General features: G+C 43.9%; 1 protein-coding gene across 1 annotated transcript in view; it reads right to left on the bottom strand.

The window, feature by feature from the left end:
* The window catches only part of WDR88 (WD repeat domain 88), a 59,942-nt gene extending 51,050 nt beyond the window's left edge, over nt 1-8,892 (bottom strand). The window contains exons 1-2 of the mRNA XM_030205055.1: nt 8,762-8,892; nt 4,621-4,804 (exon numbers count right to left, since the gene is read on the bottom strand). Coding sequence (XP_030060915.1) covers nt 4,621-4,804; nt 8,762-8,892 — 315 coding nt within the window. The remainder of the gene's footprint in view (nt 1-4,620; nt 4,805-8,761) is intronic.
* Between the last annotated feature and the right edge of the window lie 6,555 nt (nt 8,893-15,447).

The following is a 15,447-nucleotide window of genomic DNA, read 5'->3' as shown; positions in this document are numbered from 1 at the left end:
AAAGAGGAATTATATAAAAATTACTCAGCTTCTGCATTAAATAATTCCAGGTTTTAGCTAGATTTTTTCTATGACAAATATTTCTTTAAATTATTTAATATACATATGCTGGTCACTATTCAGCCTGCTGTGGTCAGAATTAGTCCTGGATATTAAATACTGGGGCCATGTCCGGGCATTAGAACTGAGCGTCCAGGGCTAATTCCTATTTAGCTGGCCACTGGAACTTATGCAGGTCCCAGCCAATATTCAGTCAAAACCTGCATAAGACAGTTATGTGGGCCTCGACTGAATATCAGCTGGGACCCACATAACTGTAAAGAGGTGCCCTCAGCCCATCTAATCCCCTCCCTCCCTCTTCCCAGTCCCAATCCCCCCTCCCTCCCCCCCCCCCCCAAAGCAAATGCTAGGCTCAGCTCCCACCCCCCTCAACTCCTCCCCACACCCGTAGGCCCTTGAAGTTTCCTGGTGTGTTCTCAGGGGGGCATAAGGACAGGGGCAATGCCTACTTGCTCCTGCTCATCACTGGTCTGGCCTCAAAATGGCCACCACGCTCCCTAGTGGCAGTCTCACAATACTCATACAGGATATTGTGGGATCTGAGACTCCATTTTATATATTTATATCAATGCTGAAATTCCTAAAATCTGTAGCAGAACTTAACTCCTAGAAACAGTGGGGTAAATATTCAGCCTACGGTGCCAGATATTCAGTGCCCAGCCATGTCCGGGCACCAGCACTACATATCTAGGGCTAAATGTAGGTGTGCTGGCCGCCGGAGCTTATATGGGTCCCAGCCGATATTCAGTTGGGGCCTGCATAAGACAGTTAAGCAGCCACAAGCTGAATATCAGCCAGGACCTGCATAACAATTTATGGAGCCCCAGGAGTCCCCTCACGGACCCTGCAAAAACCCCCTTCCGTCCCTTCCCCCTCCTCCTAGCCCACCACCATGATGAACACCCCTCCCCCACCAGGATTGTCCCCCACCCCCAATCTTACCCCCAGTCTAGGTAGGCCCCACAGCAGGGAGGTATTTTATATCATTCAAGATAGCAAGGAGTTTGTTTATTATTTGACATCATTTACGCTTCACTGTCTCCATGCATATGTATTACAAACACATTTAAATCAAGTGACTAGTAGCTTTGTTCCCTTTTTTAATATGGTGCCTGATGCACTGTAAAGACTGTTTGATGTAAGTCACACTTCTTTTTAGTTTTTGAGAAGAAGTCTTTAGATTTCTGTTTGGTATCTTTTTGGATAGTGCATTTTTATGCTTTGTTTCAGATGTAATAGTCATAAAAATATTTTACTGCCCTGGATATATTGATTTATTTATCCTTTATTTTCATGGGCAAGCTTACATTTTATTTATTTTGTTACATTTGAACCCCACGCTTTCCCACTCATGGCAGGCTCAATGCAGCTTACATATTATATACAGGTACTTATTTGTACCTGGGGCAATGGAGGGTTAAGTGACTTGCCCAGAGTCACAAGGAGCTGCCTGTGCTTGAAGTGGGAATTGAACTCAGCTCCTCAGTTCCCCAGGAGCAAAGTCCACCACCCTAACCACTAGGCCACTCCTCCACTGTGTGAGGGGAGATATGATTGAGGTCTACAAAATTCTGAGTGGTGTAGAACGAGTAGAAGTAAATCAATTTTTACTTGTTCCAAAAGTACAAAGACTAAGGGACACTAGAGGAAATTACATGGAAACACTTTTAAAACAAATAGGAGAAAATATTTTTTCACTCAAGGAATAGTTAAGCTCTGGAACTCTTACCAGAGGATGTTGTAATAGCAGTTAGCGTATCTGGGTTTAAAAAGGGTTTGGACAAATTCCTGGAGGAAAAGTCCATAGTCTGCTATTGAGACAGACATGGGGAAGCAACTGCTTGCCCCGTGATTGGTAGCATGGAATGTTGCTGCTAATTGGTTTCTGCCAGGTACTTGTGACCTGGCTCTTGGCTACTGTTGGAAAATAGGATACTAGGCTAGATGGACCATTGGTCTGACCCAGTATGGCTACTCTTTATGTTCTTATGTAAGATCTTGATACCAATAGCACATGTATTTTTTATATTGTTTTATCTGTGTGTATGATTTCTTTTCTATCACATATTGTATTTCCTTTCTTATGCTTTTGTATTTGTTTGTAAACCGCTGTGATCTGTTCATCAGCTACAGTGGTATATTAAGTTTTGAATAAATAAATAAATGTATAAGAGCATCACAGTGTTTAGATTAGGTGATGCACTGTCTGGTGTTCTTTTATACTTCAGCGGTTTTAAGATGAATAGTCCATATACTCTAAGAGTCTGCGCAGTTTTTTCACGTATCTAAGTTTATTATGAAGATAGTTTTAAGCAAACCTTTTGGCACCCTGTCTCTCATTTTACCTCCAGCACAACATTCTGGTTTTCTCACTATGGGGTATCTAAGGTGAATTTTTATTATTATTATTTATTGCATTTGTATCCCACATTTTCCCACCTCTTTGCAGGCTCAATGTGGCTTACAAATACATCATGAATAGTGGAAATATATGATAAAGTATACATTTAGTATTACAGAATTAGTGTTTTTAAACGCACCTGTAAATTTAAGGTGCGTTAAACCTCTAACACGACTATACATTTTCTATGGGCGCGTTAGTGTTTAATGTGCGTAAACCATTTACGCGTGTTAAAAAACGCTAACACGCCCATAGCGCCGCTTAGTAAACCTAGCCCTAAGCCTCTATACAACAATGCCCATTAGCAGATTTATACCATCACCTTTTCTTATTTAGAGACGCTTATTTTATCGTTTCTCTTTTAGTCCTTTTCACAATGTCATTTTATATATAGTTACATGCATTTGACCTACTGTTGCCATTTTTCTTTTCTTTCTTTTCTTTGTTTTTTACTTTGTATATAGATGATTTGAATGACAAATGTCAACTTGTTTCTGCCCTTCTTCCTCAAGATGATGGTAGGTTTTTGGCACCACCAAAGATATAGGTTAGTGTCACTACACTGTTTGCTTTGCATATATCACTTTTCAGAGTGGTTCCTTATGTTTACACATTCATTCATTTTATCATAGGTTTTGGACTATGCATACTATTATCTTTTCTCTATTTATTTTGGAAATTGGTCCTTTTTTCCTTTGGTATTTGGTCTTGTCTTTTCACTAGTTCTATACTTCTCTCGGTTGCTCTAATAGCATTTGTATGTTCAATATAGACATAAATAAATAAATATACATACATACTTGCATGTGTTTAAATAATATCAGATGCTTATTATATTTGATTGTCTACATAGTTTGTTCTCTAAAATTGATCTGGATAACTCTCTTTTTAATTTTTTAAATATTCATCTAATATTTATTTATTTTATTGTAATTAGTTTATAGCAATGTAATATATTTATATTTTGTTCCTATTTCTATTTAAGTTGTTGTGACCCCTTGAAGCATGTGGGTCTTCCTGCCGAAACACGGCCCTGTGTCAGGTCTATAATCCAAGTGGTCTTAAAAAGTCATTTTTATTCATCCCTGGTTAACTGCAAGTGACTTTGGTTCATTCATACTCTTTTGTTCAGAATGTAGAAAATGGCAGCCATAACCTCTTGCAACAGCTCATTGTGCCTTTGCGGTATGATGTAAGCCACATTGAGCCTGACGCAGTTGGGAAAATGTGGGTAATAAATGTGATAATAAATAAATAATAAATAAATTGTACCTGTCTAGTGCCACTATGCCACCATGAGAGAGCATGGTAGCCATTTTCCTCAAGCATCCACAAGGGGCAGGAGTGGGGGGGGGGGGGGATTTGCTCCCGCTCCTATCAACCCCGCTGGACCACCAGAGAGCTATAGTAGGCCCAGGTGACTTACCTAGAGTGGGGGAGAGGGGTTCTGCATGGCAGCAGGCTGAGGAGGGTTTTTTTGTAGGAGCCAGGAGGGTGCTCCCAAGGCACTGATATTTAGTGCCAGGGCCCACATAACTAAGCGGGTGAATTTAGGATAGCTTTTGAGCAGGGCCGTGCCTAGGGTCTCTGGCGCCCCCTGCAGACATCAGTTGGCGCCCCCTGCAGACTATCAGTTGGCGTGTGCCCCCCCCCCCCCCCCCCCCGGACCTGCCTGGCTCCAAGGCACGTGAAGAGCTGGGCGGTGCCAAAGAGCCAAGCGCTGCTCCCCCAAGCTGCCATCTGGGGCGCGACGGAGGAAATGGCTGGGTTTGGCCTGAGCCCTCCTCCGCTCCATCCCCGATTCCCTGGCGCTTTAAATTTACCTCTCTCCGCCTCCAGCTCTGACGTCTGCGCAGCGTCAGTGAAAGTGCTGCTTGTCTGACGTCTCTCCACCAGCCTTCCCTTCGATCATTCATTCCCTCTGTGTCCCGCCTTCTTCTGACGTCATTTCCTTGAGGGCGGGACACAGAGGGAACAAACTAGCGAAGGGAAGGCTGGTGGAGAGACGTCAGTCAGGCAGCACTTTCACTGCAGCGAGGTAAATTTAAAGCGCCAGGGAATCGAGGATAGAGCGGAGGAGTTCGTTTTTTTAAAAATACAGCTCGACAGCGCGGCGCCCTTGAAGGCAGGCGCCCCCCTGCGGTGCTTACCGCACTTACTGTGTTGGCACGGCCCTGCTTTTGATTTGTCCTAAAATTCACCTGCTTAGCTATGTAGGTCTTGGCACTGACGATTGCCGACACCCGAATAAACCCTAGCTCCTCTTCCACCACCGCCCCCTGTACCACCCCCGATCTGTCCACGTTTTCTTGGGCTACAGAACCAATATTCAAGTAGCAGCACCTGGTTAAGTGCCACTGAAAATCTGTGGCTAGGTGTCCCCAGGCGATCTAAGTTGCTGTTCCCTGCTTAAATCATTTTGAATATCGGCTGAACTATTTTACATACGGCAACAAGGTATGGTTGGTTTAACATCTATAATAGCATTATCTCCTTTTCCCTGTGCCTCAGTTTACCAAGTGTAATTCAATAATAATGTTTTTATTCTGCTTCACAAGCTCTCATACAAACTAGTTATGAGGAATGTTCCACAGGGCAGCCCATACTAGAGACAACTGTACGCAAGCTATAGGAGCCAGCTCTGTGGGTGCCAGTGGATGTTAATACTGCGGGGTGCTTAAGCAAGCTCCTTCATTTTGTCTAGGAGTGATAATTTGTACTGTTTGGCACCCCCAATCATTTTGAAATGTTCGCACCTATGATACAAACAGATGAGAAACTAATTAGTAAGCTATTATATTTTCTTTCATAGTACTGAGAGCTGGGACTGCTGGCTTGCTTTAGACTGGTCATGAAGTTGATCCAGTCCTAGGTTAATACCACTGCATGCAGGCAGGGACTTGTATTTCATTACTAAAAACAATACTATAATAAAGAAATCAGCTGGAATCCTCACAGGAGCCTCATGAATAAGCTAAGTGAGATGAAGTTAAGTCCCAAAGCAGTGACTGGATTTGAAACCGGTTAACTGGCAGACCACACAGGTGGCAATACATGGTATCCACTCAGAGGAAAGGAAGGTGAGTGTGGAGCGCCTCAGGGTTCTGTGACTGGGGCCGATTCTCTTTAATATATTTGTGAGAGACACTTCTGAAGGGATAAAAACAGAGCTGAAATTTTGATTAAAATTTTTGATCGCGATTAATTGCACGATGAAAGAGACTGGGACATAGCCAACAGCCCACTGGGGGGCACATACATTCCCTCTCCCTCCCCACCCCTACATTAGATATCATATCTTTGCTGGTGGGGATGCCAAGCCCCACCAGTCGAAGAAATCCACTGCCAAAGAAGCCCCCTTCCTCCTTGTGCTGCCTCAGGCGCAAGGAAGTCGCGGGGTCCTCTAGCTGCCGATGCCAGCACTCCCCGAGCATGCTCGGGAAGAAGCATTGGTGACTTGAGGCACCCCGCTGACTTCCTCGCTCCTGAGACAGTACGGAGAGGAAGGAGGTGACTCAGGCAATTGGATTTCTTCAGCTGGCAGGGCTTCAGCTACCACACCAGCCATTAAACAAGTACTGCAGCTTTGGAGGAGGTCTGAGCCCATTCTCTCCCTCTCTCATATGTGCCCCCATGCCTTCACCCATTTTCCTCTCTCTCATGTGCCCCCTGTGCCTCTCCCTCTCTCATGTGCCGCTGCTTCGCCTCACCTCGCCTCCCGCAGTTCTCTCTCAATGCTCTCCCCTGCCCACTCAGTCAGACATCGTTCCCTCCCCTCCCCATGTACCTTTTTTCAATAAATCTTCATCCTGCAGCAACAGCGGTATGAAAAGATGCCTCAGCCTGAATCAAGCCTTTCCTTCTGACCTGTCCTGTCCCCTTCTGAAAACAGAAAATTCCATCATAAGGGGGTGGACAGGTCAGAGGGAAAGGCCCGATTCAGGCCGAGGCAGTGTTTTAATACCACTGTCCGCTGCAGGGTGAAGATTTACTGGAAAAGAAAAAAAGTGGACAGGGAGTGAAGGGAGAGATGCTGGACCAACCATGTGTGCATGCGTGCAGATGGACAGCAGTGAATCATTATCGCGATTAAAATTTTCACTCACACATATGATTAACATGTTACATGCAGCCCTAGATAAAAGAAAAGGTTTGCCTTTTGCTGTTGTCAGAAAGATTACCAACAGAGTGGATACCTCGATGGGAGTAGAAAGCATGAAAAGAAATATACCATAATTAGAAGAATGGTCTAATATTTGCCAGTTCAAATTTAATGTGAAGAAGTGCAGAGTGATGCACTTGGCTGCAGAAAATCCAATGGAAATGTACGAGATTGGAGGCAAGCGACTGAAAAGTAAAGCTCAGACCTTAGGGTAATAGTGTCCAAGGATCTCAAGGCAATGATGTAACAAGGCGGTAGCCACGGCCAGAAGGACGCTAGGCTGCATAGAGAGAGGTATAACCAGCAGAAGAAGGAAGTGTACACGTCATTGGTGAGGGCCCACTAGGAGTATTGTGTTCAGTTTTTGGAGGCCATATCTTACTAAGCAGCAGAAAGAAAGAACACCCACTGTAAAGAAAACCAAAATGTATTCAACACAGATATATAAAATCAGTAATAACTTTCCTCTAACTGCCCACATGGCCATGTTTGCCCTCTCAAGGGCGGTGCAGGGCTTAACATGAAACCAAGAGAACAGTTCAATGTTTTCCCTGTCTGGTTAGTACAGTATAGCACAAAGAATAAGGCTCATAAGCAGTGAGCTGTTGTGTCTGTTCAGAAATGCAGGTTACTAACTGTATTGTTGAGCAGCCTGTGTCAGGCTGCAACTGCTTGGAAACTAACTGCTTTAGCCGCAATCTAGTAGATGGAAATTAAGGCTAGTGCCAGGCGACTTCTACAGTCCTATTTCCTGATCACGGCTAAATAGAAGATATAGTTGGACTGAAGCGGGTTTCAATAGCATCTCCAGTAGTTAAAAATTAAGCCAGTGAGGCAGATTTTTGTGCCTTGAAAATGGCAAGTACAGCTCAAGATCAAGCATGAATATGTTATCATATATTAGGGGTTATCTTGTTGGGCAGACTGGATGGACCATGCAGTTCTCTATCTGCGTCAACTACTACTGTACTATATAGATTGTGTGGATATTAAATGCATGATGCATACCCATCTACAAGTTCCTACAATACAGTGGAGAAAACTCAGGACTGAATCAACACTGTCGAGCAAATCTGGAGCCAATTAGAAATCCTACTCTGAGCACTTATTCTCAGCCCTGCCCCACATTGAAGGGCAAAAGCCCAAGCTTCATATTGCAGGAAAGACAGTCATAACACAGGAAAAGGAGACAAAAACACTGGGCCTGTAAAATGGACCGTTGTAGATGTTTGGGATGACTTTTGTGCTTTTTTCTAAAAAGAAGCCCCAATACACAGCGATTGCTGCAATCCAGTCCTGTGCGGCACATTAGTCTCATCAGGTTTTCCAGATATCCACAATGAAAATGCACGAGATAGATTTACTATCAAGAAGGCTGTGCATGCAAAACTCTCTCATGCATATTCACTGTGGATATCCTGAAAACTTGATGGGATTACGACGGTGCCTCAAGGACTGGGTTGGAAAAGCACTGCCATCTACTACTACTACTACTACTATTTAGCATTTCTATAGCGCTACAAGGCATACGCAGCGCTGGCACAAACATAGAAGAAAGACAGTCCCTGCTCAAAGAGCTTACAATCTAATAGACAGACAGTATAGTCAATCACCATCACCCCCAGTTCAACCAAGGAGGCTGATCCTTTCCTGGGTTTGTCCACACTGCCGCCACTGGTAGTAGCATGCAACTTGATAAAACCATGAATGAAATAGCCAAAGGAGGTTTGCTGAGACCGCATGACATCAAAAAGTGAAGCCACTTAGGTTGCTCTGTTTTCCCGTTCCCCGGGGCAGCCGTCATTCTGCGTACACTCAAAACAAAGCAAAACGTATGAGCTGCTGCATCCATGTTGTAGCTCTTTATTATTGGTTGCATTTTTATTTAATCTCACTTATATTTTCAAACATGCCAGCTGTCCAGCATACGGATGTACACAGAGGAGGTATAATAACGGAATAGCCTTGAACCGTCTCCTGTTCTTAATCTAACCTCCTTAAAATAGCCCCACCCATGGCTATAGGTGAGCTGCTACACTGCTGCCTCCCATTACTGGCTTTGACGCTGCACGTTGTTTTCTAAGATGAACTTAAAAAAAAATATCCTATTCTATTCCTATGGGAAAATGCATGCATACGTTGTTCCCTTCACTTCGATAACCTCCCGATCGTCCACATATCTTCTCCACGTGTTCTCATGGACCACCTGCTGCTCCGGTTGCTCCTCCACATCTAACGGGTCCAGGGCAACGTCCCCCGGGGCCGCCATCACCGCGTCTGCACCAAGAGTTCTACGTCTCCATGGTTACCGAAAGATGCCATATGAATAAGTTCTACGGCGGCGGTAGGACTTCAGAGACCTCCCACCTCACCTCCTTTAAAACTTCCCTTTAAGGGATATTTGAAGCCTCCGTTTACTAGCGATGACGTCAGGGTTGGCCTTTTTCCAAGGAGGTTGAAGAAAACAAACTGGTTCCCGACCCCACTGCGGCTGTGCAAACATCATTCACGTACACTCATGAAAAAAGCAAGCTAACAATGAGCTGCTGCATACACGTTGTCATGTAGCATTGTTTGTTTAATCTCACGTATATTTCAAACATGCCAGCTTGTCCAGCATACAGATGTACCCAGAGGAAGTATAATAACGGAATAACGTTCGTTGCATAGGTAGAGTAGTCATTTGTTATAAATCGTAATCAGGTGCCATTTGGAGGGGCTGGTTATAGGGACTCCGTAGCATGTGTTATGAAAATCAGGTACTCAACATTCAGAGTTTCTTTCAATTTATGTATTTACTTATTTATGACATTTATATCCCACATTAAACATGAATAAGGTTGCAACCTGGGAGCATTGAAAATATTTTGTTTTCTGTGCCTAAATCAAAAGAGAAAGATGGTTTGTGGCAATTTCCTCCTTTTGTTTTGTGGAATGCACTAGTATACTATAAAAAATGCACTTAATATTGTTTATTACTAATATTTAAAAGAAAGATATTAAATAATGAGGGTAGCATACTGCCAAATCAGGAAGTCTCTCGCTGAGATGAGGAATCGCTCTTTTTCCTCACTGCGCTGCTGCTGCTTCTCCTAATGCAGCGGCGACGGCAAAACAAAAAAAATGCGCTCAGTTCTTGCCGGTCCTCTGCCCCCGGAACTCAAAGTTGACATCAGCAGGGGCACAGGACCAGCAGAGCGACAGCGCATGCCTGAAGCAGAAAATACAAAAGAAACGCAAAGAGAGGGACCACAGAAAAGATTATCGGATTAACTGAAAGAAGTGAAGAGGAAATACAGCCAGCAAAAGCGGAAGAAAAATGGCTAAAGATGTAAAGAGAGGTGACCGACTTTTTTTAGTTAATTGGAGAAAGGAAAAGAGATAGGAATGGAATTGCGAGACTGAAAGATAATGAGAATGGCTATGTGGAGAGTGATGAAGACAAAGCGAACGTGCTAAACAATTATTTCTCTTCGGTGTTCACGGAGAAAAATCCTGAAGGACTGCGGTAGGCTGCCGAGAGAACATCTGGGAATGGAGTGATACTGCGCCGTTTACAGAAGAAAGAGTTTATAAACAGCTGGAGAATCTGAAAGTGAAAGAAAAAAATGGGGCCGGATGGGTTACATCCCGGGATACTGAGGAGCTCAGAGAGGTCCTGACGGGACCTCATAAAGATTTATTTACTAGATCTTTAGAGACGGGAGAGGTTCCGTGAGATGGAGACGAGCGGATGTGGTCCCTCTTCACAAAAGTGGAGACAGGGAAGAAGTGGGAAACTACAGACCGGTAAGTCTCACGTCGTGGTAGGAAAAATAATGGGAGTCGCTGCTGAAAGGATAGTTAACTTTCTAGAAACCAACGGGTTACAGGACCTGAGGCAACAAGGCTTTACTAAAGGAAAATCTTGCCGAACAAATCTTATTGACTTTTTTGACTGGGTGACCAAAGAACTGGTTGAGGGACGTGCGCTAGATGTAATCTACTTGGACTTCAGCAAAGCCTTTGATAGGTCCCCCACAGAGGACTCGTGAATAAGCTGAAAGGGTTGACTTAGGACCGAAAGTGGGGAAACTGGATAAGAAACTGGTTGACCAACAGGTGGCAGAGGTGGTGGTAAATGGAATCCGCTCAGAGGAAAGGAAGGTAGTAGTAGGTGTGCCTTTTTGCGGATGACACGAAAATAGCCAATAGAGTGGAGTACCCTGGAGGGAGTAGAAATGATGAGAAGGGGATCTCCGAACGTTAGAAGAATGGTTGAGGGTCTGGCAGTTAAAATTTAACTGCCGCTAGGGGTGCTCAGAAAGGCTTATTAAAGGGCTCTTTATGCTCAATGTGTGTGTTGTGGTAGTAGTGCTCAGTGTCTGGTGGTCTCGAGGAATAGCCATGGGGGCGACGGTTGCCCCCACAGTGGCCTGTTTATACATGGCTAGGTATGAAGAACTACATGTATACAACTCAGTATTTGCGATGCATATAGGAAGTTGGAGAAGATACATAGACGATGTGTTCCTAATATGGAAGGGTGATGGTGAACGGCTAACATGATTCTCCGAGCACCTTAACAAAAGTGATCCCAACATCAAGTTTGAAATCAATATTGGGACGCACCAGGTAAAGTTTTGGATATTCAGATATGGATCCAGAATGGAAAATTCCACACCCGGCTATATTGGAAACCCACGGACACTAATTCACTACTCCATTACAGTAGCTTCCATCCAATAGCACAAAAGGAGGCCATCCCTATTGGCCAACTCCTTAGGGCAAGGAGACTATCCATCTTATAATCGAAAGAGAAAACGCCTATATTCCGACCTACATCGGGAGATGGATGTCTTTCTCTCGCGGGTGCCCAAATCGGTATAATTGAAAGCCGATTTTGGGCGTCTTCAACTGCCTCCGTCGCGGGAACGAATAAAGTTGATGGGGCGTGTCGGAGGCGTGGTGAAGGTGGGATTGGGGCGTGGTTTATCGCCGAGCAGAGATGGGCGTCTTTAGGTGATAATAAAAAAAAAAAAGGCATTTTTACTGCGATTTTGCCAGTCGTATCTCTCTTGGGCTTCTTTCATTTTCATCCGGTAATCCTCCATGTGTTCCTCTTCTTGAGTTTTTCTGTATTTCTGGAACGCCAACTCTTTAGCCTTTATTTTCTCAACCACAAAATGAGTTTATCTTGTTGGGCAGACTGGATGGACCATACAGGTCTTGATCTGCCGTCATTTACTATGTTACTATGTAAGTAGTGGCTTTGTAAATATACCTCTGGTTGAATGAGCCTGAATGAAAAAGGAGGTTCCCAACCCTTAAGAAGACAGGTCAAATCAATTGTTCCCCTTAACCAATATGCAATTGTGGTCTTCAAAGCAGGTTTGCCCTTTATTAGGTCTAACAAACATAAAAGAACTAAAAAGCCAGTCTGATCTGCAAAACTATGAGTTGCAAGTATTGCAATAACATTCTTCGAATGTCTAGGAGGTTTAAAAGTTTAAACCTGTCCCCCCAGCCCTCCTGACAAAAGGCAGCCGCTCCACCACCTTGTTAACATGAAAAGCCGACACCATTTTTGGGAGAAAAAAGTGATGAGTAGCCTACTAGAGCAGCGGGCTGAGAACTAGGGGAACCTGGTTCAAAGTGCACCACAGCTCCTTGTGTCCTTGGACAAGTCACTTAACCCTCCATTGCCTCAAGAACAAACTTAGATCGTGAGCCCTCCAGGGACAGAATACCTTCTACTGTAACTCTGATAGCTTTCATGCTTGCAGGTGGTATATAAGAAATTAAAAATTAAACTTCATCTTCTGAAAATTGAAGCTAATGTGAAAGGGCCTGTAAATCAGATATCCTTTTGATTGAAGAAATAGGTGCAAGAAAAGCTAAGTCTGAGTCTTTCGAAGTAGCTTTCTTTGGAGACTCAAATGGTTTGGCTGTCAGCCCTTAGAGGACTAGGTTGAGATTTCTAGACAGAACCATCAGATATGCAAAGCCACACTACAGGTCTATCTGCCTGGTGATTCCAGTTACATTGTAGAATCTATGACCACAAACTTAACTCCACAAATGGTTTCTTGATAACTCAGTTGCACACAGCCTATTTCAGAAGTGGAGCTTTCCTGACAGATCTTTTTGCCACTCAAGGAACAAGTAGTCACAAGTTTTGCTCTCCATGTCTCACTCACTGCAGACTGACCAATGATGTCTTTCTCATCCAATGGACCACAGAATTTTATGCATACACTAATTTTCTGTTCATTTTCATAAAATTACCGAGTCAAAGCACAGTGACATTTATACTGCCCTACTGGCTCGTCAGATCTGTTTCTTGCACTGGCACAGAGTCAATCGATCCTGCTGAGGATACAGCCAACCCTGCTATCCCAGTCTCAAGTCACAGGTCCCACTTGCTTGGTTCTTAAGATCCAAGTAATCACAGATCTATTGCTCTCTCAGTATATTCAAAACTTCCTACCTACCTTCTAGATAGGATTTTATTGTTGAAGGTCTTCTTCAAAGCAAATGAGCTTGTTTCACTCACTAGTGGAAGACATGGTCAAACCAATGCTTCCTGTCCTATTTCTGGTGTCCTTCCTTCTTCCCTTCTGGTCTTCTCAATTCAGGCCTCAGACCACCTCAGGAAGGCTCCAACTCTGAGCAATTGCTGCATATCACCCCCCAGCTCAATGGCAAGCCAGTATCCCTCTACCTTATCAGTCCAGATTTATGAAAGGACAGATGGGTGGCTTCACATTCCTCAGAGACCCATCCTCAGTAAGGGTTTGTAAGGAAGGTGAAATTTGGACTTACCTGTTAACTTCCTTTCCCTTTTGTCCTGTGAAACCAGTCCAGACAAATGAGTTATGTCCCCACACCAGCAGAGGTGACTTCACTCCCCTTATAGCAATGGTTCTCAACCCAGTCAGGTTTTCAGGATACCCACAACAAATATGCTTGAGACAGATTTGCATATAATGGGAGGTAGTGCATGCAAACTTTCCTCAAGCATATTCAGTGTGGATATCCTGAAAACCTGATAGTCTGGGTGTGTCCTGGGGATTGGGTTGAGAACTCCTGCTATAGGGAACTGGTTGCTGCCTTCAGCTCCTCAGTATCTTATATCAAAGCTAAGACAGTTGTTATGTTCTGGGGTTCCAGTTCACCATTAAAGTGAAGCTTCACCTCAAGTTAACTAAACAAGGCCATGACTATGCCAACTACCTTCAGTTGGCTTCCAGGGGTGTGGTCTGGATTGGTCTGGCAAGACTCAAGAAAAGGAGGAGTGGCCTAGTCGTTAGGGTGGTGGGGAACTGAGTTCGATTCCCACTTCAGGCACAGGCAGCTAGCTCCTTGTGACTCTGGGCAAGTCACTTAACCCTCCATTGCCCCAGGTACAAATAAGTACCTGTATACAATATGTAAGCCGCATTGAGCCTGCCATGAGTGGGAAAGCGCGGGGTACAAATGTAACAAACAACAAAAAAAAAAGATAAGTTCAAATTTTAACTTCATTATTGTCCCTGCCAGACAAGTCCAAATGAACAAGATGTATCAGACCTGAACATCCATGCTGCAGCACTTAGAGAAGGGTTGCAGTGGAGGGCACTGTCTCTCTATTATCTTTCTGAGAGGCAGATTCTGCCTATGAGGCTTATTGCATTACACAGGCTTGTCAGCCATCTGGGACATACTAACTTTTGCTGGTGTGATCTGAGGCGATGCTTGATGTCTCCTGAAACTGATGCCATAAAGACCACTGTACCTTAATGGGACACAGCAACAGACCAAAGACCTATCTGGAAATTCAGAAGCAGCTGGGCACCTACTAACAGTGGATCAGTGAGATTAACTTGAGAATGGTTGCCCTACTCTGGCCTATATCATCTGACTTTCTTACCAATGAAAGCAAGAAAAACCTGGTTATGCACGAAGTGATAAACCAAACACAGATCAGCTTCACTGAAAAGGGCTGTGAAACTACTCAAAACAAAACCAGTGAAGAATAATGTTTCAAGGAGGGAAAAAAATCTCATAAAACTGCGGCAATCAAAATCAAAGAAACTACCGCCCCTTTTTAGCGGTTCTTCTGCCCACAGTGCAACAAGTAATCATAGATCAAAAACCTCCTAGAAAACTTATTTTGAAAAAACATTTTTAATTTTGACTTTTTGTATTATAGTTTTCAATGGCACCATCCCAAGCACTACTCATCACTACCACATTGCTTCAAGTGCTAACAACAGCGTACAGTAAATAGCAAAGTTAGAAACTTATCTGAGTAGTGCAGTTTGTGTAATCAGTGGTTCCATCCCAGCAGACTGGCTTAGGAACTATGCGGTCCCTATGGACCCATTTCACATCATCTTCTTCAGGAAACCACACATGAAGCCAAGTTCATTTCTGACTCGCTGGACGGTAGTCGTTCCACTGTTGAACTTCTGTTTTAGGCTACTAGTTTCCCCCCAGCTTGTTCCCATCAGCTAATAACATTGTCTTGCCTATTGTCACCTGCACTGTCTTCTCCCAAGCTAGAGGCAAGGATGGGAGTATTGGATGGCTGGTTATAAGCCTTGGACTAGACCTGGATTTGTTGGTTCTCCAAGAGGACTACTGTGACTGCATCAGCTGTCCCAGACTGCAATTTCCCTCCTAACCTAGTAGGCTCAACTCTATGGCAGAAACTTAGCCCAAACCCTAGTACTATCCCCATCTGATTACTGTAATGCAGTGTAAGCAGAATGCAAGGACAGAGTCATAAAGAAATTACAAACTGCCCAAAACACTGCCGCAAGACTTGTAACATTTAACAAGGCATCACCACTCCTTTACT

Source organism: Microcaecilia unicolor, chromosome 5 (assembly GCF_901765095.1).
Source record: "Microcaecilia unicolor chromosome 5, aMicUni1.1, whole genome shotgun sequence".
NCBI classification, from domain to species: Eukaryota; Metazoa; Chordata; class Amphibia; order Gymnophiona; family Siphonopidae; genus Microcaecilia; species Microcaecilia unicolor.
The sequence above is the reverse complement of the archived record's forward strand: the minus strand, read 5'-3'. Positions and strand labels throughout refer to the sequence as shown.